The sequence below is a fragment of the Athene noctua genome, chromosome 1, assembly GCF_965140245.1.
Source record: "Athene noctua chromosome 1, bAthNoc1.hap1.1, whole genome shotgun sequence".
Lineage (NCBI taxonomy): Eukaryota > Metazoa > Chordata > Aves > Strigiformes > Strigidae > Athene > Athene noctua.
In genome coordinates this window covers 38,445,948-38,473,334 of record NC_134037.1, presented here as the reverse complement: position 1 = coordinate 38,473,334, position 27,387 = coordinate 38,445,948, and the positions used below count along the sequence as shown (strand labels likewise).

The 27,387-nt window shown below is 37.9% G+C and overlaps 1 protein-coding gene across 2 annotated transcripts in view; it reads right to left on the bottom strand.

Moving 5' to 3' along the window:
• Positions 1–839: 839 nt before the first annotated feature.
• Positions 840–27,387, bottom strand: part of TTK (TTK protein kinase) — a 48,195-nt gene continuing 21,647 nt past the window's right edge. The window contains exons 8-25 of one of the 2 annotated variants that reach the window (XM_074922664.1): positions 26,047–26,155; positions 25,875–25,950; positions 25,682–25,779; positions 24,629–24,728; positions 23,821–23,911; positions 20,935–21,116; positions 20,676–20,812; positions 18,635–18,761; positions 17,438–17,530; positions 11,666–11,823; positions 11,429–11,580; positions 10,072–10,196; positions 9,704–9,784; positions 7,478–7,654; positions 6,670–6,760; positions 6,289–6,386; positions 5,742–5,863; positions 840–1,230 (exon numbers count right to left, since the gene is read on the bottom strand). In XM_074922664.1, the coding sequence (XP_074778765.1) occupies positions 5,774–5,863; positions 6,289–6,386; positions 6,670–6,760; positions 7,478–7,654; positions 9,704–9,784; positions 10,072–10,196; positions 11,429–11,580; positions 11,666–11,823; positions 17,438–17,530; positions 18,635–18,761; positions 20,676–20,812; positions 20,935–21,116; positions 23,821–23,911; positions 24,629–24,728; positions 25,682–25,779; positions 25,875–25,950; positions 26,047–26,155 (1,985 nt within the window). In that variant the 3' untranslated portion in view covers positions 840–1,230; positions 5,742–5,773. The remainder of the gene's footprint in view (positions 1,231–5,741; positions 5,864–6,288; positions 6,387–6,669; positions 6,761–7,477; positions 7,655–9,703; positions 9,785–10,071; positions 10,197–11,428; positions 11,581–11,665; positions 11,824–17,437; positions 17,531–18,634; positions 18,762–20,675; positions 20,813–20,934; positions 21,117–23,820; positions 23,912–24,628; positions 24,729–25,681; positions 25,780–25,874; positions 25,951–26,046; positions 26,156–27,387) is intronic. The other variant, XM_074922673.1, reaches the window with a different exon arrangement.

Sequence of the window (27,387 nt, the reverse complement as noted above, 5' to 3'; positions counted from 1 at the left end):
TTCAGACTTAATTCACAAATGCTGCTCTGCACTCTCTACTGTTCAGGATTAACCATTCCCTTCCCTCCCAGCTACACATTTAGCAGCAGGAGCTTAGAGTGCCTTCAACAAAACCAGATGAGAAGCAGGAGTCTGACTCCTCCAGGGCCATGGGGATAGACTTGTCCTGCTCCTTGGACAACTGTCCTGAGAGCAGGGAGTCATGCTAGAGAACAGCTTCCTTTTCTTACATTTGTCAAGGAGTCAATTCTGGGTGTTGGCACACCAAGACAGACTGTAAGAGCAGAGCCTTCAAAACTTTAACTCCATTTAGTCTTTGAATTTCAAGTATACATACAGGTGTTCAGGCTGAGTAATGCTATACCCATCCATAATTAAAAAAGGAAGTCACCCTTCTGCAGCTAGGCTTTTCTTAGTGTTAGCTGTTGAGTGAAGGTTCTTAGGAACACATGTATTAGATTTAAAAGTTTCCAAATCCATTTTTCAAATAAGAATTACTAAAGGGAACTTACTGAAGTGTTCTCACTTACCTTTCCACTTTTTATGTAGTTGTATTTCAATATCAGCTGATATTACTCAACATTTAAGACTAGTATTTTCTGTCCTATTATAGCATAGCTATTCTGTACTTCATACACACTTTTAAGATCCCAGCAGAATCTGAAAAGGGATGGTTGTCTGCAAAGCAAAAAAACCAATAGGAATAGTCTGAGGGCCAGTTAAGTGGCAGCTATAAAGGTAGGCAGACATCTTGTGTCATTGAGGTAGGGAAGGAGTATAAATCAATTACTCATTTGCAATGGAAAATTTTTATTTCAAAGGGATGACTGATAACAACCCACTGCCTCTCATCAACAGTCCTCTTTCATAAGCTCCCTGTCAGTTCTTTAGCAGTCACGAAATAAGAGAAAGGATTGATAAACCATAGATTACAACAGAAAAAATAAGGCACATAGCACTGCTTCTCTGCATATTCCACACTAACAAGAGAAGCAAAACAGTGAAAGTTAACAATTATAACATTAAAGTAATTATGCAGAAAGATTTCAAGATCTCTAAACTAGACAAGTATCTGGGAGATATTTCAATAACAACTCTTTGTGAAAAGGTGTTTCTGCAGAGTAAAGATTTTCTTCACAAGTTTTCCTCTGAAGAGGCTGATACTTCTCTTCCCCCTCTCCAGTTTCCCCGTCTTTCAGTTCCCATGAGATATGCAGTCTCCCAAACTGTCTAGAATATGAAAGGTGCAGAACATTAACATTTTTTCTTCAGTAGCTTCAAGCTTTATAACCTTAACGTTTATTTAACAGACAAGTGAAGTACAGTTAGCATATGTACTCATTATTCTTGAAATACAACTTCTGCAGGAGTACTAAAGTCTGGGATTAAAAAAAAAAAAAAAAAAAAAAAGAACAGGACCATTACAGGGAACAAGTCTAACTTTTTGTCCCTAGAAATATGGGATAGCTGCCCCCTGTCCCCACAGATGTCTAATTGAGACTCCATAATCTGTTTCATACAATAACAACTAGATCAACAACAAAGTTATCATTCCAAGTTTGCCCGTACAAGGGAGATGTGCTGTTCCTGCGTGTGCCCCATCACTGCAGCGAGCACATGTTCTCTGCCCCCTGCTTCAGTCCTCCTCCCAGAACAGGCTGAGGGGAGAAGGGCTGGTATTGGGAGTAGTTCCCACTCCTAATCACTCTCTCTGTGTAATCCAGAGAATCACAGCTAATCTGAAACAAAGGAGGGCAGGTGTTGAACAGACACAGGAACACCACACCCCAGAATAATTAATGCTTTTTTACAAGCACTGGCTTTGTCACAGCAGGATAGTCCTAACTGGCATATGAAGGCAGTGAGGGTTTAGTGTTTTGAAACACAGACATTAAGCAGAAGCCTGATAAAATTACAAAAATACCATTCTTCATTAAATAACTTTTAAAATTAATTATTTGAAGAATTGTTTTGCTGCCTTAAATATGAGAGAATTAAGAGCAAAGTTCAGAAGAACAAGCCACCTATCAAGGGGTGCTTTTATTATATTACCAAACTCTGAAAACCTCATTTAAAAATCAAAGCTACTAAAGTTTGGGAAAAAACTCCAATACTTCTGATTTTCATGTATCATTTGACATCCAAGTGTGTACCTTTCTTCTCTCTTGTTGTTCAGTTTTTGTAAGGCTATAAGGTAATAAAAAAAATGATAAATCAATGGCTGGAAACAGTAAGAACACATTGAAATAAAGTCCTCCAATATTGCTGTTGCAATAGGTATTTACAACTATCTCTTCTCTTTGCTATTCAGATCAAGACATTATGATAGTGCTATGAGTGACACCAATTAAGTGTGCAAAGTATGGAAAAAGGTTATGTTGTGAGCTGAAGAATCATGCAAAGTACAGCTGCCATTCTGCATCTGGATCACTGCAGAAACAGCTGCATCTTCCAGGGATAAAAGATAAGAACAAGGATAAAAGTCGTCAACAAAGAGTAATCCCCTGTAAACACTAAGGGACAGTAGAATAGAGCATACAGTACAGTATGTCTATTCCTATAAGATAAGCTTACCTAGACAAAGGGAAGATAAAGGTATCTCAGCCTTGCTAATACAGATGGTAAAGGCAGTGGGAATTCCCCTTTTATAGGGTCAAACAAAATTCTCAAGAACAATATCTGCATCCTCAGAACAAACATGACTATCCAGTATTTCATGATCCTCAAAGTAATTTGTAAGAATTCTGTAGACTCCAGCTGCATCTTCAAGGCAGCAAGTAAGTCTCCAGCAGCAAGAATGACCAGTTGTTTTATCCCCCATGACAGCTGACCCAATCAACCTGCCAGATGGCATACAGACAAAAATGCTAAGAACATGCACCTCCACCAGAGACAGAAAGAACTTCTTATGCACTTGATTTGTGCTGCAGTGCCTGGATGCATAATCATACTTCCATCAGGTAGTAAAACCTGGCAGCTTAAAATAGGCTATCTCCCTTTGTCAGAGGCTTGATGGAGATCTCACAGTACTGACACAGGTCAAGTTAACAGGTAACCAGTAGCACTGTACCACTCAGATTTTTGATCCTCTAAACCTTTCACCAGTCATGGAAATAAAAGCTACAGATATCAACTGGTAGCGAGACATCAGTGAAACTTAATGTTCCAAAATCAAAAAGTAAAAACTTAAATCCTGTGAATCCAGGCACTGTGAAGAAAAAAAAAATACTCAAGAGGGAAAAAAATATTTAAATATATGCTTACAATGAAGTACAAACCTCTCTCAACTTGGGCCTTTATTATGACATTTTTTCCCAATAGGAGTTACACAAACAACACAAAATCTATCACAGAGACTAAAATGTTTCTATGCTCTTCTGAAGGGAAGAAAACATGAAGTCAGTAATCTAACATGCAGAAATTGTCAAGGAAAGCTTCCCTCCTGCTGACCTTCAACTTTTTCCATCACTGATCAAGCAATATGTCATACTTCTAATTCATGCAGATAAACAAGCGAAGAGTCACTTCAATAATGAAGTTGGGCTATTTGTACGCAGGGCTATTATGAAGGAAAGGGAAACAGTCTAATTCAAAATGCTTGATCAAGATAGAGAGCTGACAAGCTCCATGTTTTAGAAAGTATCCAAGGACAGCATGGCAGCTGTCATGAAACTGCAGGGAAGATTTTTTTTTTTTTATTTAGAATGATTAGATTTTAACATCTTTCAATTAAGTTTAAAATTCGTACGCTTGCACCAAAAATGTAACCCAGTGAAAACAAAACCTGATCCACTAACAAGCATGTAGAAAAAAAGTCCTGCTACATCCAATACATTTTAGAGAGGGCCAATATTAATGCTTTTCAAAATCCAAATTAGCAATTTCTGACCATCATGAATCTTGATAAGTTTTCTATTATTTTGGAATTTGAAGAGCATATTGGATTTATAGGAGCATTTCTTCTACAACAGGGTTACAACATTGGTGGATAAGTTAAGAATAACTGACATCATCTACCTGGACTTGTGCAAAGCATCTGACACTGTCCCACATGACACTCTTGTCTCTAAATTGGGAAGACATGGATCTGATGGATGGACCACTCAATGTGTAAGGAATTGGCTGGATGGCTGCACTTAGAGTTGTAGTTAATGGCTCAGTGTTCAAGTAGAGAACAGTGACAAGTGCTGTTCCTCAGGGGTCAGTATTGTGACTGGTGCTGTTTACCATCTTTGCCGGAGGCATGGACAGTGGGATTGAGCGCACCCTCAGCAAGTTAGCTTGGTGGTGTCGGCAATGTGGTGCAGTTGACACGCTGGAGGGAAGGGATGTCATCCAGAGGGACCTGGACAGGCTGGAGAGGTGGGTCTGTGCAAACCTCATGAAGTTCACCAAGGCCAAGTGCAAGGTCCTGCACATGGGTCAGGGCAATCCCAAGCACAAATACAGGCTGGGGGATGAGTGCATTGAGAGCAGCTCTGTGGAGGAAGACTTGGGGGTAACTGACCATGGAAAACTGACTCTGAGCCATCAGTGTGTGCTAGCAGCTCACAAAGCCAACAGTGTCCTGGGCTAGATCAAGAGAAGTGTGGCCAGCAAGTTGAAGGAGGTGATTCACGCCCCCTGCTATCACAAGACCCCACCTGAAGCATTGTGTTCAACTCTGGGGCCCCCAATGTAAGAAGGACATGGACCTACTCAAGCAGGTCCAGAGGAGGCCATGAAGATGATCAGGGCGCTGGAGCACCTCCCCTGTGAGGACAGGCTGAGAGAGTTGGGGTTGTTCAGCCTGGAGAAGAGTAGGCTCCAGTAAGACCTTCTAGCAGCCTTCCAGTAAAGGGGGCTACAGGATAGATGCAGAGGAACTCTTTTATCAGAGAGTCTAGCAATAGGATGGGGAAGTGGGGGGTGGGGGTGTGATGGTTTTAAATTAAAAGAGGGTAGATTTAGATTAGATATAAAGAAGAAATTCTTTACTGTGAGAGTGGTGAGACCCTGGAAATCATTGTCCAGAGCACTGGTGGCTGCCCCCTCCCTGGCAGTGTTCAAGGCCAGGTTGGACGGGGCTTTGAGCAACCTGGTCTAGTGGAAGGTGTCCCTGCCCATGGCAGGGGGTTGGAACTAGATGATCTTTAGGGTCCCTTCCAACCCAAACCATGATTCTATGATTTTTAACAGAACAAAAGCATTTTATTCATATAACTTCACAACAGTCCTGATGTTTCCACTTAACCACAGCAACAGCTCAAAAACTGCGTGACATTTATAGGTATCTTCTGGTAACATAAGCCCTCTGTTTATATGTGATCAGTTATTTCCTTAGTTATGATCAAAACCGGATACAAGAGGTATTTGTTGAAAAGGACTGAAGAGCACAATATGTCATAGGAGATATTTCAAGAGATATTTGCATGTTTTTCATGTACACCAATTAGCATTTTAAGATTTTTGCTTTAGCTTCAGGTGGATAGAAGAGCTTGAAGATTCTCATGAAAGTTTTTGTACTCCAGACACTATGGTTTTTGTTACTTAGGCACCACTACGATCACCAAATAGCAATTTTCATTGTTCAATCCAAGTGGTATGCAAAGAGTAAAACAGCCCACCATGAAAAGCATTCAATGAAATTCTTTTTAATGATCTGCAAAGCATTATCAGAAGACACAAAGAACATTTAAAAATGTGAACTTTATGCTGAATGTCCTTTTAAAAGCTAGCAGCACAAAATATTTTGAACAGACCAGACATCTGATGCATCCTGAACAGTAGTACATCATTTTGTTGTCCATGATTTTTGACTCCCAACTTTTGAAAATGCTGATACATCAAGACTTTTACCACTGTTGCACTGTTCATATAAAGTCTGAAAGTTAATAAAAACACAAGTATTCAGGTGAACACAGTTGTAGCACACATGGATTCAAACTATATTTTTATAACAAACGTCATCACATGAAAGAAGTCATGACATACTGAAATATTCCAAACTCCATACTAAAATTTCTGTCTCAAATCAGAAAATAAAGATACACTTAAGACAGCTTAGTTGTACCAGGAAAGAAAAGGCTAAAAAAAAAAAAATCAAGATTACTATAATCCTTTCAACCCTTCCTGTTCAGGATGTGGAGAGATTCTGCATGCTTGCAAACAAAAGCACTACAATGTATAATGGTTTTTTTCACCTGTGGTTAAAGCTTTGATGTATTTAACTTCAGCTTTCTCTACCAAACATTCTAACCTTTGTTTGCATGAACAGGTACTACTGTACAAAATAGAAAGTTTACTCACCCTAGCAGCTCTAGAAATAGAGTTGGGAGAATTCAAGCCAACCAGCTGGCCAAGGATACGTTTCATTTCCTCTGTTGTTCCTTTTGCATGTGGAACACCTGCATAATTTGTAATTAAGCATAATTTAGCATAATTTAAGCACAATTATTTTAGCAAAAGCATTATTTAGCATAATTTTTAATTATGCTAAAGTTGTATACAACTACATATAAATTACCAGCGCAGTTTGGAAGAAGTTTAATTAAAATACCTGTCTTTTCTGAAACATAGGCACCAAACAGAACAGATTGTTACACTAGCAAATAGGAAGTACATATAAAAATTTTCTGCTTTAACGGAATTATAAATATTAAATTAAAACATACTTTAAAATAAACCTACCTGTTTGACAGTGACTTTGAATTTGAACATAGGGATGTACCAGCAACTCCGAAACAGATATTCTTTGTTTAGGATTTCTTATTAAACAATGCTGCAAATGAAAAAAGAAGAATGCTTTGCCTATAAATTAAGAATTTTTCTAAGAATTAACAGCGAGGATCGCTATAAGACCCTGTAGATGCATGTCAGAACTTCTTACTGCCAAACTACATGTTCAGAAAGATTCAACTCACAATACAGTAACTGATTAACCTAACTGCCTTCATTAGCAATTATCTTAAGAGTAAAGTTTGGTAACCTGTTTTACTTAAGCAGCAATGTTGGAGGAGATGAAGAACAGAACCTATGATATCCTTTTATACCAAACGACACAAAATGAGACAGAGATTTGAAAGTTAGGGGGATAAGTGTTTCTGGGTTTCAGTTTGTTACCTGCTGAGCAACACGAGCTAGGGCTTGAGTAAAAGCACATGCCAAGTTTCAGAAAATGGCAAATATGTACGGTGAGGGAAATGGATGGCAAGTACAAAAGCTACTGTATTTACTTGGGATTGTTCAGGCAGAGGAGTTAAGCCAGACTGCTTTAAGTATTTATTTGCTACTGAGCTGAAAGTAGACTTTTATTATGGAAACTATATGAAGCAGCTCTAGCTTAAGTATTCTTTTGGAAGAAAGCCTGTACAAGTAGCAGTAAGCATTTATTTGTGAAACAAGTTTCTCAGGCACAACTCATTCAGTTTAAGAAAATATGCTTTAAATAAAGAATTTGTCATTATTTGACTAAAAATGAATCTTAAGGAGTAGTTACCTTTAGCACATCTTGAAGATCCTTCTCAGCAATATCTGGAAATTCTATTTCATAACTAGGATCAACAATAGCATGCAGTTTATTAATTGGATTTGTTATATGTTGAAATGGAGTCCTTCCATATGTCATACAGTACAAAATGCATCCCAATGACCACACATCACTTTTGGGACTTATCTAAATAAAAACATAAAAAACCATTACTCCTCACTTAAGGAACTGTCCCTTCAGTCAGTTTATCATATGATTGTACAGTCATTTCAACTTAACAGTGTATCTATTTTACATCAGGTAACAGACCTTAATAACTAATCACACAAAATCACCTGGACAGCATGCCATTATCTGCTAAGACAGTAACGTGGCTTCATTCACTAGTATTTTGTAACAAAGCTATTTTTATTAGTAATCTTTGAAAATCAACTTATTTTAACAACTAAAGATAGTCCTTAACAAGTTGAACAGCAGGATTCTAATTTTGGATTTATGAGTAAATACAATTGAAAACATACTAAACTAATTCAATCCAGAAACCAGTCAAACATTACAGCTAATGTCCCCAAAGCGAGAAGCCATAGTTCAGTTCCTCTGCATTTAAAGGATTCAGATCCAGACTTCAACCACCACACCTGGGCTGTTCCTTACAGGAAGACTTTCCACTTCTCCTGTTAAAGCTGAAGCACTTTAAAAAAGCACATAAGTTTGGGGGAGTAGGGGAGGAGGAGGAGGGTGGGTGAAGAGGCACATAGAAAGCCCATCTCCCAGCAGCAGTGGTTAGAGTTTTGCTTAGATGAGCAGAGCTCCAGAACAAGTCTGCACTTTGTATGTAATTTTTAAAAACGTAAAAAAAGGTTAAAAGTATCATCCTTAAAAGAAATCTATAAAACATTCTATTTGGTGTTTAGAAAGACCAGACTGTGTTTCACTAAATAGTAATACTTCAATTAAACTGTTAAAAAGTCACAGTCTTCGAGTATGTATATGCACGTACATATGAATATGGTTTGTTTGGGTTTTTTTAATACCCTTCCACAAAACTGTGTACCCCTTAACTGAAGTTTGACTGCCAATGTGAAATTCCTTCACATTGGCTTCCCTTCAGTACCTTCTTCACCGTTCACATTCCATTGCCCTGGTGAAGTTATAAAAAGTTCTACAACACACAGTACCCTGTAGCATAGAGAAATGAATAGGATACACAGAACTCATACATGTGTCCTCTAAAATACTACACTTCAATATATCAATTTATAAAAGACCTTATTAGGTATCACTCCTTTTTTGCAAAACCTGCCCCTCACTTAAAATTAAAAAATGACAATGACACAAGCATTATCATACCTTGCTTTTTAAGCAAACATACTATCAGTGGTTTACATCAGAAAGCAGATTTTCTTACTTTCAGAAAAGGATTTCTAAGCCAGGGTTATTTATGCAGAATGCTAATATGTAGCTGCGTAGCAGCTAGCAGTACCATAAGAGCCCCCATCAATTTTTGGCAGAACAAAAAGGGCATAAGCAGCACAACAGGCAACCAAGAAGGGACTGAGGAATGATTCTCTCACACGACTCCATGGAATATCCTCCCAGAAACACCCCCTAAAAGCTCTAGCCTGAAGTGATTTTAGTGCAAAAGAAGACTTGTCAGGGATGCAGAGAATGGTGGACCCTTAAGATGCTCAAAAGACTTTTGTAACATTAGTTATTAATACAGTCTCTGATATGTCTGTGAAAAGGGAGCTGGACTCAGTGATCCTTATGGGTCCCTTCCATCTTGAGATAGTCTGTGATTCTATGTGAAAGGCTGTATGCATTTCACTGTACTCTATACTGCTGTTCGATACCATTCACACTGATAACAGACTGGTTTATACAGCTCCATAAAATGGATTTTTAAAAATATTTTTGCATTTATTATCAGTTTAGCTTTCATCACTATATTATCAGTTTCTCCAACACCCAAACCTGTGCATCTGTTATGGTTTCAATTTTATTCATTAATTCAGCAGTTATATTTTTCTAAATACCATCTGCAAAGTGCTTTTAGGTAGTTGAAAAGAATAAACTCTGAAAGGAATAAATCTCTGCCCACTGTCATCATGGCACAATGGATTTCTTTATGTTCTAGTTTCAGCGGAAAGTTTTGAGAAAACTAAAATCTTAAGATATATGCCTGAATTACTTTCTTCTTAAGATGAAGGGAACAGGAAAAAAAGGATATGTTACCTTAGATCGAGAATTCCCATTTTCTCCATAGGAAGACATATCTTTTATTGCTTCGGGTGGCATATAATTCATTGTGCCAACCTAGCCATAAAAACATAAAGATATTCCTTTAGTGAAGTGATAAAAAGATTTTTTTGTCTCAAAACACTGAAAAGCATCTTGAAAATTTGTTTCTATGAAGGCTGAAGGCCACTGTTACTCCATTCAGTAAAAACATGTAAAATTTTGTTTCTATGGATACTTTTATGTATATAAAACCTTTCAACATAAAATTTCAGTATTCCTTTAACTTACGCTAATCAACATAACCAGCAAGTACTATAGCACTTCACAGAAAAGTGTACATAGATTTTCCCAAAGTATTTCACCTGAGAATCTTTAATGATGCTGGTCACATCTGGCTGCATTTGGTTTGCAATGCCGAAGTCAATTAGTTTTAACATCCCATCAACTATCAGAAAGTTTGCTGGTTTCAGATCACTGTGAATAATGCCTGCAAAATAGAGTCAATCCAGGTTTAGTCAATCTAAGTTACTACTATGGCTTTTTTTATTGCTCAACGCCCAGTAATCCTTGCAGAAAGAAGATGCAGATCAGATTCACCTGGCCCAAAACAAGTATTCTTTGCAAACTTCATAAAAGTGTTTCCGTTTCTTTTTAAACAGTTAAGACCTGCATGACTTTATAGCTTGAGTTGTCACTTTTTCAAATCTGCAGGCACCCCAAAATAGCTCCAAGAGACTTGAGCTGCACAGTATCTCTCAGTTAGGGACAGGCCCTCTAGCTCTATGTGCACACGGCCATACTGAACTGCTGTTTTGGAGCAATTCAATGGCTTGTCCCCTCCTGTAGCTTTCTTTTAAATAATCAGCTAAGCAGATACTTAAGAGAAATATATTTCTTAATCTGATGTTTCCTGCTTCCTGATGTGAAAGGTACCATTCACTGAGGATTACATACAAGTGACTTCCCACAAACCCTATTTACATGATTTATTATTCATTTTGGTTATTATCCATAAAAATGAACCAATCATCATATTTTGCAAAATTGTTTGTTTGAAGGACACATCACATAGCAAGTAGGCTGTGTTTTAATAGGTTTCACTGTCTTACTATATTATTGAATGTTCTAGTGTTCTTGTGCTGTAATGAGGTCATGCTCTCTGCTGTATGTATAGGTCTCCACTTTTTTTCTTAAATAGGAAAAGGATTCAAATCTTCTCTCTCCCTCATGTTATACAGGCAAACAGAATACAGATGCATGCATTTCAATTACATAGGTAAAGATGAAAGGAAGGCCTGAAGAACTATGAGAAAAAGCTGAAACACTATGTCAAAGTAAAGATGACAGAGCTGTGTAAGAGCTCTCATTAATGTCAAAGATTATTTGGAGACAATGAGTGGCTTCATTTGCACGTAATGGAGAACAAGCAGTACAGGGAGTATACAGTGTGGTCTAATACAGAAAAGACCATTTCCTGTCTGTTGCAAGGAAATAAAAAACATTATGAAATGGTTGATACTTGAAGATCCCTTTGAATTATAAAGACAGTCTATTGCTGCATCAAGACTTACTCATCTTTTGTTTCACTAAAACTTTTTTTACAGTACAGTAAATACCCATCTTTGAACATCACTAGGCTTACACCAAAACTAAGAGCAACACCACCTCCAAAACTTAAACATATTCATATTATCTCTGTCATATAACCTATAAGTATACCATATTCATGGATTGTGTGAACAGCTTCCAGCATGTTTTTCCAATAGCTCTTTCGTTCCAATGGATCAATGTTTTTTTTCTTTTTGAGCCAGCTATTAAGATCAATATTTCCACACTCCATTACCATGTAGATATGATGATCAGTAATTTCACTAGAAATAAATAAATATACTTATGTTAAAATTTAAGACACTTTATATAAAAAGACACTGTTTAATATAATTAGTGTTTACTCACTAGCCATAAAGACGGATGATCTTATCACTATGTTGCTGCAATTTACTCAAATGAGCAATTTCATTCTTATAGCTCTCAACAGTGTGTTGATCAGCTTCCTCTAGATTCACATATTTGACAGCATACAGCTGCTTCTTCTCATTCAGTACTTGAAAGACCTGCAAAACAGTATCAGTAACTTCATTCAATTCTAGTTCTGATTTACTATGGTCCTTCATGTCACCACAGCCAGAATTTCAAAGTGTACCTTTTCAAAAGGAAAAAGCAACACTAAATTTACAAAGAAGTTCATAGAAGTCAGCATGAAGAAAAATTAAGAAAGAAGCCACCAGTTACAACAAACAACGCTCTATCAGAAGCTATCTTGGTACCACATAATATTTCACTGGGTGTATGTCATCGCAAATCTGAAGTGATTAGCATGCAAAATAACACCTCCCACAAAGCTAAGGGTTTGTCCTGCCACTCCACATCCATTCTGTCACACCAAGATGATTTGGAGGTTAGACCACATGGCACATAAGAGGCTGAGAGCACTACGTCCATTCAGTCTTAAGACAAAAAGACTGCAGGGAAGCTTATTGCTATCTTAAGCTACTTAAAGAAAACATAAGAAAAAGACTCCTCTTGAACATCAGAGTATGAGAGGCAACAGGTATAGCTAACAAGAAGGAAAATTCCAATTAGATATAGGAAAATTTCTTTCGCCACCATGTAGCTAAAGAGGAGATCAGGTTGTCCAGAGAGGCTGTGAAATCTCCATCCCTTGTGATACTCTAAATTCAGTTGCAAAAGATGATAGCAACTTGCTCTATTTTGGCCTTGCTTTAAGCAGACCATTGGACCAAGTGACATGCAGAGATCCCTTCCACCCTACTTCATCCTATGACTGTACACTGCCAGCACAAGAAGCTTTTCTTCCTGGAGTTTCCTGCTGACTGGTAGTCAGCCAATGTTATTCCAACCTGAAAGATGGATCTGAGGGAAGACAATAAACTACAGACCTGTTAGCCTAACTTCAGTTCCCAGCAAAATTACAGAGATCATACTGGATGCTATTGAAAAGCATTTAAAGGACAACACAATCATCAGGCACAGTCAACATGGGTTCACAAAGGGAAAATCCTGTTTAACTAATTCGATATCCTTCTATGATAGAGTCACTCACCTAGTCAAGGGAAGGAATTAGATGTAGGTTTCTTGTATTTTAGTAAGGCTTTTTGTACTGTCCCTCACAACATCCTTCCAGACAAGCTCTCTGACTGTGGAATGAGTGGGTTCACAATGTGCTGGGTGAAGAACTAGCTCAATGGCAGAACTCAAGGGTTGTAGCGAATAGGGCTACATCTAGCTGGTGACCAGTCACCAAGCAGTGTTCCTTAGGGTTCAGTTCTAGGGCCATTTCTGTTCATTATATTTATCAATTATCTGGATGCAGAAGTTGAACGCACTGTTAACAAGTCTGTTGATGATACCAAACTGGGAGGTGCTGTTGACTCTCTTGAAGGACCCAAGGCCTTGCTGAGGGATCTAGATATATTGGAGCATTGAGTAATCATTAATGGCATGAAATTTAACAAGAACAAATGCTGGATTCTGCACCTGGGCAGGAGTCACCCCAGACATAAGTATAAACTGGGAGAGGACTTGCTGGAGAGCAGCCCTGCAGAAAGGGGTCTGGGGCCACTGGTTGGCAGCAGGCTCAATATGAGTCAGCAGTGTGCCCTGGCAGCCAAGAGGGCAGATCGCATCCTGGGGTGCATCAAACACAGCATAACCAGCCAGTCAGAGAGGTGACTATCCTGCTGTATTCAGCCTTGGTGCAGCCTCACCTTGAGTACTCTGTGCAGTTCTGGGCACCACGATGTAAGAAGGATGTGAAGGTCCTTGAATGCATCCAGAGGAGGGCAAAGCTGGTGAAAGGGTTGGAAGGAATGTCTTTTGAGGAGCAGCTAAGTACTCTGGGTTTGTCTAGTTTGGAGAAGAGGAGTCTGAAAGGCAACCTCATTGCTCTCTACAGCTTCTGCAGGAGGGGAAGTTGAAAGGGAGGTGCTGATCTCTTCTCCCTGGTATCCAGTGACAGGATGCACAGGAATGGTTCAAAACTGCACCATGGATGTTTAGACTTCACATCAGGAAGCATTTCTTTACTCACAGGGTGGTCAAACACTGGAACAGGCTTCTTAGATAGTCAATGCCCCAAGCCTGTCAGTGTTTAAGAGGCACTTGGCCAATGCCCTTAATAACACACTTTAACTTTTGGTGAGCCCTGAAGTGGCCAGGTAGTCGGACTAGATGACTACTGTAGGTCCCTTCCAACTGAAATATTCTATTGTCATTCTATTCTGTTATTCTTTTCAATTTACTACTTTCTGGATTAACAGACTGACCAATTTTTTGTCTGTCTTCACTGGCAACCTCTCTTCCCACACCTCTCAAATGGATGGACTGCAAGACAGGGACTGGGGGAGCAAAGTCCCTCCCACTGTAAGAGAAGATCAGGTTCGTGACCACCTGAGGTAAGTCTATGGAACCTGACAAGATGCATCCCAGAGATCTGAGGTAATTGGCTGATGTAGTTACCAAACCACCCTCCATGATATTTGAAAAGTCACAGCAGCCAGGAGAAGTCCCTGGTGACTGGAATAAGGGAAACATTGCACACATTTTTAAGAAGGGTAGAAAGGAGGACCCTGGGAACTACCCACCTGTCAGCTTCACCTCTGTGCCTGGGACGATCATGGAACAGACCCTCCTAGAAGCTGTGCTAAGGCACATGGAGGACAAGGAGGTGATTCAAGACTATCTTGACAAGCTTATTCAAGGGCAAGGGCTGCCTGACCAACCTAGCGGTCTTCTCTAATGAAGTGACTACCTCAGCAGACAAGGGAAGAGCTACTGATGTCATCTATCTGGACTTCTGTAAGGCCTTTGACATGGTCCCCCATGTCAACATCCTTCCCTCTAAATTGGAGAAATATGGGTTTGATGGGTGGGCTGTAGTGGATGAGGCATTGGTTGGATGGTCGCATCCAGAGGGCAGTGGTCAACAGCTCAATGTCCAGATGGAGATCAGTGACAAGTGGCGTCCCTCAGGGGTCTGTACTAGGACCAGTGCTGTTCAGTATCTTCAACAGTGACAGGGATTGAGTTCACTCAGCAAGTTTGCTGACAACACCAAGCTGAGTGGTGCAGTTGACATGCCTGAGGGACAGGATGCCATCCAGAGGGACCTAAACAAGCTTGAGAAATGGGCCCATGTGAACCTCATGAGGTTCAATGAGGCCAAGTGCAAGGTCCTGCACATGAGTTGGGGCAACCTCTGGTATCAATACAGGCTGTGGGATGAAGTGATTGAGGAAAGCCCTGCCAAGGAGGACTTGAGGGTACTGGTGGAAGAAAAGCTGAACATGACCCAGCAACGTGCACTCGCAGCCCAGAAAGCCAACCATATCCTGGGCGGCATAAAAAGAAGCATGACCAGCAGGTTGAGAGAGGCCATACTGTCCCTCTACTCCACTTTCATGAGACTCCATCTGGAGTACTGCATCCAGCTCTGGAGTCCTCAGCACAGGAAAGACATGGACCTGTTGGAGCAGGTCCAGAGGAGGGCCACGAAAATGATCTGAGGAATGGAACACCTCTCCTATGATGAAAGGCTGAGAGAATTGCAGGTCGTTCAGCCTGGAGAAGGCTCTGGGGAGACAGTATTGAAGCCTTTCAGTACTTAAAGGGGGCCCAAAGGAAAGATGGGGACAAATGTTTTAGCAGGGCCTGTTGCAATAGGACAAGGGGTTAATGGTTTTAAACTAAAAGAGGGTAGATTTACACTAGATGTAAAGAAGACATTTTTTACAATGAGGACAGTGAAACACTAGAACAGGTTGCCCACAGAAGTGGTAGATGCCCCAATCCCTGGAAACATTCAAGGTCAGGCCGGACAGAGCTCTGACCAACCTGGTCTAGTGGAAGGTGTCCCTGCTCACTGCAGGGGGATTTGGACTAGACTTTTAACAGTCCCTTCCAACTGAAACTATTTTATGATTTTAAGATATTGCAACATTTAAAACCAATTTCCTATCTCTTAAAACACACCGAGACTGTTTCTATCACTAGAAAGCACACAGCTTGACTGTTCAGTACTACTTTGGTTTTGTCAGTTCCTGCATATGCAAACATCAAACCAAAATAAAAAACTAGGCACAAAGCATCATGAATATAAGCCAGGTCTAAATGAATATGATTAAGTGTTAAAAATTTTGAAATCTAGACATATGGGGATTTCTGAACAAAATTCTAATGCTATAAAAAGACAAGTATTACATTTTCAGTTTAAAAAATTGAAAAGCTATACAACAAGGTCAATCTTAAATACCATCTCAGGCACCTAAAGCCAGTTTGGAAAAATACATGCTTTAAAACAAAACACCAGAAGATTTAGTGGAGTGAATTTAAGGATAAGATTAGAGATACTCACTTCTAAAACTGGCTCTAATCTTTCTAGGCAATTTTTGGGAAGTCAAAAGCACACTTTAAAAAAATGTTTATTAGAAATGCTATCATTTAACTTGACTATAACTTTAACTTATCCATAAATTTATATTGCACTGCATGCCTCAGATTAACTAAAAATAACCACTTCACTTTCCATGCACTGCAGACTAAGTTCTACATAGGCTGCTAATGAAGATTAACCGAATGCATGCATGTATCAAGCTTCCCTTACAGAAATTCTTAAGACTGTCCCCGTGACTAGTAATACAGTCTTCACACACAGAAGCTTACAGGTAAAGCAAAGGTGTGGGAGACAGAAGAAAGCAGACAGAAGATAAATTTGACTCACACAAAACTGTTTATGTTGGGTTTGCTAGAATTCTTTATCTTCTGAACAAGAGGTTTGCCAAAACTGTTTCCCAAGTACCTATGACCCCAAATCGCCTTATAAAGAGCAGTTCTCTCACCACTTCAGTCAGACTTAAACTCCACTTCTCACACATGTTACTGAAGTAGTAAGGGATGGTCTGTCCACTTCAGGAACTTCCAATCAACCTTACAAGCCATGCATTTCCCAACAATGCATTTACACTGTCTTAAACAGCTTCTCAAATTAAGATGTACAGTAATACTGCAGCACACCTCTTGGAAGAGCTGATTTTATTGGGAATTTTAATACCCCAGCATAGAAATTATCTTCAAGAGCATACACAATCTGCCTTCAAGCCTTCATGCAGAAGACAAAAGGAACAGGGCTCCCATCCCTGTTTACCGATTTAAGTGAGATTTATACACTCATGAGAGTTGGGTGATCACTTCTTCCTATTTCTGTAGCTTCTGTTCAGTATTCTGACCACATCTGTTCAGAGTTTCTGTTCACTGTTTATTCTTCACTTCAACATCCCCCCTTTATCTAGACACTGCTTTTACTTTTTCTCCACTAAAGTGAACAGTACTGTGCTTAACATCCTGTAATAACTGAAGTACCATTTTTGTATTAATAATAATAATAATATATTGAATCAGTTATTACTGCAGGCTATCTGAAGACTCAGATAAAACAGCACTGTACCAAATCTAATTTGTGCACTGTGTTTCTTCTGCATCCATGAGGGATAAAGTCTAAACATAACACTAAACCAACAAATTTCTACATTATCTGGGACACGAAACACTTTGTACATGGTAGTGCTAGGCACTCCTTACTAGATGACTTCAACATGTATGTTTATAATGCAACTACTAGTAGAACTATTAGAGCATAAAAGAGCACCTTACCTTACTTGAACCTCCACTACCTATCTGCTTCAATATTGTATAAACTCTTCCTTTGATGGCAAGACATTCATGTGAAGGTATAGAAGCTGGAACCTGTGTACACAGAGAAAAAGTTAAGAAAATAACTATTGCTATACATGCAGAAGAGCTTGTTAGAAGTTTAACTTCTTAAGTCAATATGCTTTAAGTTGTCTTGGTCTTTCTGAACAAAATAAGGGTACTACAGCTAAATTTTAGATATGTTTGTCTTGAAAGCTAAAGATCCTCATTGCAAAAGTATTTGTATAAAGATATCACTTGGCATGTAAATTCATTGTACCCTTATAAAAGATACCAATGCTCTTCACACTGCAAATCAAGAAAAGGGTTTTCTTTAATAAGGCTTCTCAGACCATTAGAGACACCTCCCTCCTTACAGATAATGTTGGAAACTAGACTAAGAGAATTCCAGTTACAACAGGCAACTATCTTAGAGCTGTACTCAAATCACCTCTTTTATTTGAAGCTAACTACTAGCTAGCAGACTTCAGTGCTGTGAAGCTGAAACAGCCTATATTGCCTGTACCTGCTACAGCAAGCTGTATAACAGCCACAAACTTCAAATATTAATCCTCCAGTAGGAAGCTTAACCCTATCCTCCGATTCTATCTACAACTGGTAAGAGTCCTATCTGAAAGTGCAATCCATCTAAGGTAATCCATTTTTACATGATTCCAGGCCACTACAAATGCGTCATAATTTGTGAAATCTAACAAAATGGAGAGGAATGTAATTCATTCTTTTACCTCCCTCAGACTCTTATGTTTTTTAAACACATGCTGCTTCTCTTTATGGGTCCTCCAATGTAGTGGGTAGTACCACTATAAAAGCACAGCAGAACAAAAATAATAACTCTAGTTCTTGCCTTTGACATGAAGCACAATCTGAAAAGGCTTAGAGATCTCACACAAAGGCTTCAGGATTTTGATACAAGTAAACTGATTTTTCAAGAGCTGACTTATTTTACCTGAATTCAGACATACATGAAGAAATATTATTTTGAGAATAAGCAATACAAACTATTTTCCACTACTCATCCAGAAAGATGAACAGCAACTTTAGATTAGAAAAAAATATATACATACATGTATATATTTAACTTAGTCTGCAATGGAAAAGCATACTGAAAAATGGCAGAAGATAACCTGAAGTTGTTACCTGCAAGCCAACTTGGTTTTGAAATGGAGTCACTGGAGTATGTGATAGGAAATATGGCAGCTGGCTGTAGGGAGTAGAAATTTGACATCCTGGTAGAAAGTCATTCTTTACAACTGGCGTTCTGAAACTAAATTATGCATAATATCTGCATTTAGTTGTGTTTCTAGGATTATTCTACCAAAAGTTGAAATATTCAGTGCTTCTTTAAAACACTATTGACTAGCAAAAGCCCAAGCCTCAGTGACATTCAATAATTAGCATTAATACTTGAACTTCTTGACTTAGAAGCCCTTTAAAAGTACACTTAAGAAATATTTCTTATGTACATTATAGCTTAAAACAGTAACTAGTATCTGAAGATGGGGATTTAATTAGCTGGCACTCCCCACAAACTGGAAAATGAAAGCACCATTTAATTAGAAGAGCTGACCATAAGACAGCAAAATAGTCTGAGCCACAGTTAATTTTCTTCAGCTTATTGTTCTTCATTCAAAACCTTTTTAAATGGAAACTTTTTTTTTAACTAGGCATATTGAGACAAACAACTTCAAGGCAATCATGAGAAATTTTTTCTTTAAAAGTTTTAGCTACACTGTATATGAGCATGTGTTTAAGAAAACTAAAAATAGTAAGAAATCCTTTGGTTTTTTATTTGTTCTCTTGATGTGTCTACCATATATTTAGTTACATTACCAAATACACTTTTCTTACACAGTATTTACATAAAATGATGCTAAAATCAGAACTGAAAAGAATTTATATGCCTAGGATTTTTTCAGTAGAGAATAAAATGTCAAAAAAGCTTGAAAAAACATTCAAAACCAGTCAAAAGCATGGTTCTCATTGAACACAGAAGCACTCAATTCTGCATATTTACCATGTGCCATACATACTGTAATGAGTATTTAATTTTTGAAAGTGTTTTTATTATCAAAGTTTGAAAGAAGCAAGAACAGAATCTACTCAAGGACTACTCATACCAAGTTCCATCATGAAATAATGTGCTTCATTCACTACATATATTCTAAATTCTACAACTAGAGTCAGAGACCCTACCAACAGGGACAGTGCTTACTCATCATACAGGCTTGACCTATATAACTGATCCTAGAGACCCACGAGAATAGTAAGTCATCATATAATTGGAAAGATTTATCAACACATGCACACAGAGGTTTATGCCTAAGCACGGGGGTTTATGCCTAATTTAAGACTGCATGGATAAACAAATGCTAGCATGTCCAAACTTGAGTGCTCAATTCTGCAAGCCTCTAGATTCCTTACACTATTTTAGAAAAAAATACCCACAGACACTTGCATCATGGGAACCAGAGTGATATAGAGTTATCAATCTAAAAAGCCTGTCAGCCACAAAAAAAAAAACAAACAGGCATTGAAAAGAAAGTGTAATGCATCAAGTATCAGAGAAAGAGATAAATGATGTAACATGGACTTATTGTTTTGATGACATACTTCCAAATACTGAAAAGCTGACAGGGAAGTGGAGATAGGACCTCATTGCCCTCTACAACTATTTGGGAGTAGGAGGGTGCAGAGAGGTGGGGATGAGACTCTTGAACCAAGGAACAAGAGACAGGACAAGGGGGAATAGCCTCGAGCTGTGCCAGGGCAGGGTTAGACTGGCTTTTAGGAAGTATCTCTTTCCAGAAGGGGTTGTTGGGCATTGGAATGGGCTGCCCAGGGCAGGGGTGGAGTCCCCATCCCTAGAGGGGTTGAAGAGTCAGGTTGACCCAGCACTGAGGGATCTGGTGGAGTTGGGAATGGTCAGTGTGAGGTTAATGGTTGGACTGGGTGACCTTCAAGGTCTTTTCCAACCTTGATGATTCTGTGCTTCTGTGAAGACAGTTCTCTAAATGCAGCCTGAATCTTAAAGTCAGGCACTTGACATCAAGTGTTGGAAGCATTCTGAAACTTTGTTTGGTTTCTGAACAGAAAAGCTTAAGAAAACCTGTTAAAAACTGATAGTGTTTCCAGAGATCAACTACTATTCATGAGCATGCAGCTCAAAGAAGTGGCTTACCAGTCCATATAGTCATTATACGTGGTGCTTGGTGTTCTACAAACATATGATAGATCACTTTTCTTAGAAACAGCATCTGGCGGTGATACTCCTTTTGAAACAGGATGACCAGATTTTTCAAGGCTTGATTGTTTTCCCTACAGAGGGCAAAGCAAAATATTATTCCATACAAGGAGCCATAATTATCAACACTGAAATCCATTTTTTAGCATGTGAATGCTGCCTGCAGCTAGAAAACCACTAATTCCTGTTACTTTACCTCTCTAAGGCAGCTTTTCTGTGTCACTTCTTGAACCGGCCACTTTTTTCTGCTGCTAACACAGTTTAGTTTAATCTGATCCAACTGCTTTCTACAGCTTTCATCAGAACTAGATTGTTGCTGTTGACTTTCCAGACTCCTTAGCTCTGGTACCTTCAGCTCCTGATGCTGAACTTTATTTTCTGAAAATATCAGATTATTAAAAAGACAATATTTAGAACGTGAAACAGTTTCTGGAAGATTTATCTCAAGAGTTTCTAGAAAAAAAATTATATATCAGAATAAATGAACACAGCTGACTTGCTGGAATCAGGCATTAAAAGGCATTAATGTAATCTTCAGGATTCATATTCAGTTCAGTGTAGTAACACAGCAACTTCTTCAAAATCTTACTATAACAGTAACAGAGATCCGACTGTTCCCTTCAACACACAGAACAAGATCCTGTTCATAATTTGTAGTACATCCTGAGACACTGATCAGGTTTATAAAGCACTGAAGGTAAGCTTATCGAAATACTTCAAATTAGAGGTCTGCTGTCTGTGACAAAATCAACCTATAATGCAGTGTAATGATTGAAGCCAGAGGCATAAAGGGGCAAGGCATGATCCATCTCATGATTCCTTCTGCATAGATAACGGGACATTGAATTGGTGGAAGACTGCAGAGCAGGCTGCAAATAGCACAGCCTACAAGTGTTCCTTCACATGCTTGTTCACTTTAATTTTCAAAGGACTCGAAAGCAGTATCCCATGCTAAGCAGAAGTTGAGTGCAATTCAGCTACTGAAGGACTGAGCCACTACAACTACCATCTCATCTGTAAGCTTGCATGAAGCAAACGGGGAAAGCATGACCTGAAACCCAAACTGTTCCCAATGCAAGTCAATGGGAAAGGTTTCGTTGGGGGGTTGAGGGGACACTGAAGTTGAGAAAAACCACCATTTCCCAAATGAAATCTTGTACTTTCCCACAATAGGGTAAGTATTATATAATACTAAATCCAACTCTTGCAATATTATTAGACATTTTCACCTAATGTCTTCAACTGGAAGAGAAATCAGAAAGCTGGCTAGGGAACTATATTTCTGATGAAACACAAAAGTGGCAAGTAACTGTAAAAGATTAGTACGTGTATTCCATATTCCACAGTGTTGGTGCTAAGTCACTAGTAGTAAGTTTCTAAATTTTACCTGCCCTGAAATACTTGCTATAAATCCAAGTTATTTGTAACATTTCCCAGGAAGAAAACAACATTAGGTGGTCTCGCACCACTCCAATACTTCTGTGTCATGAGGTGACTTCACACAAACTCTATGCATTAGATAAATACTTAAGTAGAGCTTAGATTATTTCTGGAATACACCAAAAATGTCTGTTTCTAAAATAAGTTAAAAATTATTCCCAAAAAGTATGTTAATAATGCAATAACTAATCTCAGCCGTTCAAATGATAGCAAATCTTAGATTTCTTTAAAAAATAAGATTTCTAACAATTACAATACAGTTAAGGCTGAAACACCATGTTGCTTAAAGCAAGAACATTTACAGCAATCAAAAGTGTAACAATGCATTTGATCAACACTGAAATTTAATAAGCTTCTGAAGAGTACACATTTATTTAGTACAAGTTCATAAACTGGACTGCACTGAGTATATGGAAAGAATGGTGAAAATAATTCCAGCTCTTTTGCAGAACATTGGAAAAAAAAGGCAAACAATTTGCCTTTTGACAAAGTGTTTTCGTACTTTTGGAAAACCTCCCAAGAGAGTAACTAAGACACTAAAGAAACTTACTTATTCTATACTTTGCCCAAAGATTAAGCAGCATGCATATACCATGGTAAAACTCAAGCGAAGAAAACACTATATTACAACAAGAAATGCCCAGTGACGAATTTAACATTTAGAAATAAATGTTAATGTAGTAGTTGGCAGTGAAGCTGACCAAAGACAACAGATACTTAACAGATCAAACCAAGAAAGGCAAGAGAAATCTTACTGAAGTAAAAGCAAATAATTCAGATATGCAAACAACCCTAACATAAGAAATAGTTTCTAATATGTAAACAGCAGCAGAAAAAGCCACTTAGTTTCACGTACTAATGCATAAACAGGTTAGAAAGCAGTGCTGAAAGCAACAGATGACACAGGTGTGTGTTCTGCATTCAGACAACTGCAGGAGCTTTGCACTTTTTTCAAGTGAAAGACAATGTCATGGTTTCACCTTTTTCGGCTTACTTCAGCCAAATCACAGATTACAGTTCCAACAAAAGAAATTAGAATTATGGCATCTCTAGGGTAAACTAGGAACATATACAAGGAAAATCACAGGAGAAGCAAACTACTACAATTTGAGTCTGTCTCAAAAAAACGTAAACAGACTATCCCTCAAGAACATTATAATTCTTAGTTCGAATTCTCTCAGCCAACATCCACTTTTTTTTTGTATAAACTAGCACTACTATCCAACACTGACAACAGTTTTTCTACACTCAAACTGGCAAATCTTAATCTCAAACCTTACGTTGTTGCTATTTCAATGCCTGTTTATGTTACACGTATTGTTAAGAGCTAAAGACATAATGAATTAACACTATACACTAGCATTTTACTTCAAGCCCAGCACCCTGCACTTATGGACAGTGAGGATTTCTGTGGTTGGGGGTTTTTGGTTTGGTTTGTATGGTGTTTTGTTTTTTAAATTATTTTCACAGGTACCACTCCAAAGCAAACTTTAATTAAATGTCCCTCAATTCCAAGCAGACCAGCTTTGTAACTTTCTGAAGAGTATTTTATTGAGCAACCCTTTTTTTTAAAACATACAGAAATGTAAATTTTCAATGTCTATTCTATTTCAAGCCACTAAAATATCACATTAACAGTTACCTTCTCTTTTCATCACAAGACTTGTATCCATTTTGGTTTTGAGAGTTACAGTTGAATTGGCAGCCGTTTCTAAGCTGTTCTCATCCAGCATCTGCAACCATAAATTTTTTTTTTCTTGTAAGGACTAAAGAAAGCAAAAAGTATCTTAAAAAGAATCAAAGGAAATCCCAAGAATAGTGTCCAAAAAACTATTTCCTTATGGTATTTAATGACCAACACACCACAAAGCAAATATGCTTCAGAAAACAGTGCAAGGTACACAGACAAGTATTACCGACACCATTTTTAAAACTCCATCACCACTCTGAATTTCCATCATACATATAGCTTCTATAACAAAGACCAAAATACTTTCTATTCTTGAATTTTCTTTCGAGGGACAGGGACACAGACAAAAATGCAAGGCACAGCTCAAAATTAATCTCTCATCAAAAAAACATAGTTTACAGATCCATAGAGCACTTAATGAAGACCTAAAATGGACTTCATTGACTAGAGTAATTCCCATGATAAAACTCATTACTACAGTTGAAAGCTCCTGTAGTCAAGATTAAATGCTTATCTGTTCATAAGTCATATAAAACGTCTTTAACATCCCCCCATTTCTCCTGTCAGATGTAATGTTCAGAGAAAGCTCTTTCTTAAAAGCCTGATTATGCATAACAATTTTCAAATTTAAAAGCCACAACAAATGTTTTGATTCATAACTGATTAACGTAAAGGAGAATTCTACCTTATTTCTTTCTTGAATTGATTTAGGACAGCCAGGTAGAGTTCCCTATATCTATTTTAAGAAGATTTAAGTTACCTTTAAGTCTCCCAGGTCATATGAATCACCCCCACTAGATTTTGGTTCTGGTGGTGGAAAAGGTGAAACGAAGGCTGTACATTTGGAGCTGGATACTTGCCTATTGAAATAACATTGTTAGTTACATCACATGCCAACATATAATCTAGTGATCACCTTTTGTGATGAAAAAGGCAGTTGCATGAAGGTTTTTGACTACAAGTTCCAAATATACAGAACAGCAGGTCCACTGACAGCCAAGTGAGAAACAATACAAAAAAAATATGTAACAATGCCACCATCATTCTAAGAAACAACAGATGACTTAATTGGTTGTCTTCCATAGAAAATGGTAATAATCTATGGCTAGGATCCTAAACCCCAATGGTGTGTTCCAAAGTGAATTTTTAAATACTATTACATGAAATACCTTATCCCACTACTTTCACAGATTCAGAATACTGAATCTGAGAGGCTAAGTATGCAGTTTTCACTCTGGTTACGCATTTCTGACCACAGTTCCTATTTCTGCATTAATTTAACCACACATAAGAGAGGAATGAAGTTAGCATAACAGATTTGATTGGGGTGGGGGGGAAGCTTTCTCCTCTGTTTGCTTTCAAGCTATGTTACAGTCAGGTAACATGTAGCAAAGGGCTATTTTAATTGGTGGATTCTTCTACTGCTTAACAGTTATTACAATAAAATAAGCATAACCACTTAATACAATCATTGTATGGATTATGTTAAAAATAAAGATTTATTTTTAGTTTGAGAAACTGGAATACACAAAATTATTTTTAACAAACTTTTTTTCTTAGTCTCCATTTCTTTAGAGCCTACTGACTAGCTAGAATAAGAAATTGATCTTTGCATGTTTTCATACAAAGAATCTAAGTAGTAAAATAGCAAGTAGGTTATTGCAATACTTACTGCAGCTATAATGACTACTTGTCAATAATCTTTAGATCAGTTTTAACACTCTTAACACCTGACATTTCCTTTATCCAGTAAAAACACTATTGAAAAGGGTTATTATAATCTGTTGTGCTGTAGCAAACCCAATAACCATACCTTTTCAAAACACTAGCTGTAAGTGGGACATCTGTCATCTTCACATCATCACCCGCATCAGTTACTAGTTTAACAGGAACCCTCCCAAAGGGGCAGGCCTAAGAAAAGTGAAAGTTAACAGATGTGTAAAACAGAATGAAAAGTTTAAGATTTAAAAGTTTAAGATTTTGAAGCAAAATGTTACACGTTCTACCTGGTTTGATTTGCTTAGTGGTCTTAATGGATTGGGGTAACTAACAAGAGCATCAGCTTCCTGTGACTTCTCTTCCCTGAAAGCAAGAAAAAAAAAACACAATACTGTAGTGTATATTTGGTTTTAGTTCAAATGATGTTTCAAGAAATTAAATAAGAAATCAAGCCATTACCCAAGCAAAAGTCTGGTAACAGTAGAAGAACTTTCACCAGATTCGTTCCTTTTCATGCTTCTCTGATTTCCAACTATGCTCTGAAGTCCAGACTCTTGTGTACTTGACACTGTGGGCAAATTGGAATTATTCAGATAGTACTGTAGATTGTGTTTGTTTCAAAAGAAAAAAAAATGTTTTCATAAGTGAAACAAAAATACATACATTTGCAGTAATCCAGTATCAGTGACATACCGCTATTTTCTACTGACCTAGACAGACATTTTATATAATTATATAAAACATAATTCAGATGAATAGAGAAAAACCCCAAACACAGACTTACAGCCAGAAGCAGCTTTCCAGGATAAGCACAAAATGGCCTGTAACCCTTGTTAAATATATTAGCTACTTGTTTTCTACACAGCTATAGTTGTAAACTGTATTTAAACACATAAAAGGGAGATTCAAGGTAACAAAAGACTATCCAAGCAATTTAACATAATTGAAAAACCTCACTGTTAATCTTATCCTACATGCAGAAGGAGGAATACAAGCACTAAAAACATTGGTTTAAATAGTATCTTGGGTGAGCGAGGAAGATACCTATGCTTTCAGAGCAAGCTAATCACATCTACATTCTGAGATTAAACCTCCATTCCAAAATGGCATCATCTGAAGGAAGCTTGCTCCACAAGGACTCCTCAGGAGATTTAAAACTGCTTACATTTGTATTCTTTCATTGTTCATTCCAATTATTTATCAGCACACATGATGAGGATACCCACACCTAAATAACTGTAATAAATCCTAAATTAAACATCAAAACCCAGCTTATTTCAAAGGTAGTATCTCAAAGATACAACTGTAAATCCTTACAAACAACTTGCTACTGCAGAGACGGGGGATATTATCAATATTTTGGAACTGCCCTGTTCTCCTGTCCAACACTCGCTTTTCGGCTTGGACTTCATTTATGTGGTATTTTGATACAATGTTTTTGTGCTACCTCAGTTATGTTTCTGTAAATCCATCTGGAATTAAAACATTTAATGGGTGCCTGCAATTGCAAAGGCATGCAGCCTTTTCAGTTCTAGTGAAAATTATAAAGCAGCAGCAATCATAACTTAAGTAAATATTTCACAGGCATACCCTCTCCTTCAAGTTTTTCAGTACAATTTCTGGAAGGCCACATACTAAATCCCTAGGACTACCTACTACGTCAGAAGTAGAAGACGGGAATCAGGACATTAAAAATATCTATCGCCAATTAAACACTTGTTTTTCTCTCTCAGATTCTCCTTTCCCCCCCTCTCAGAAAGAGGGATACTTTAAACACAGACAGTTTTAGTCACTAAAATT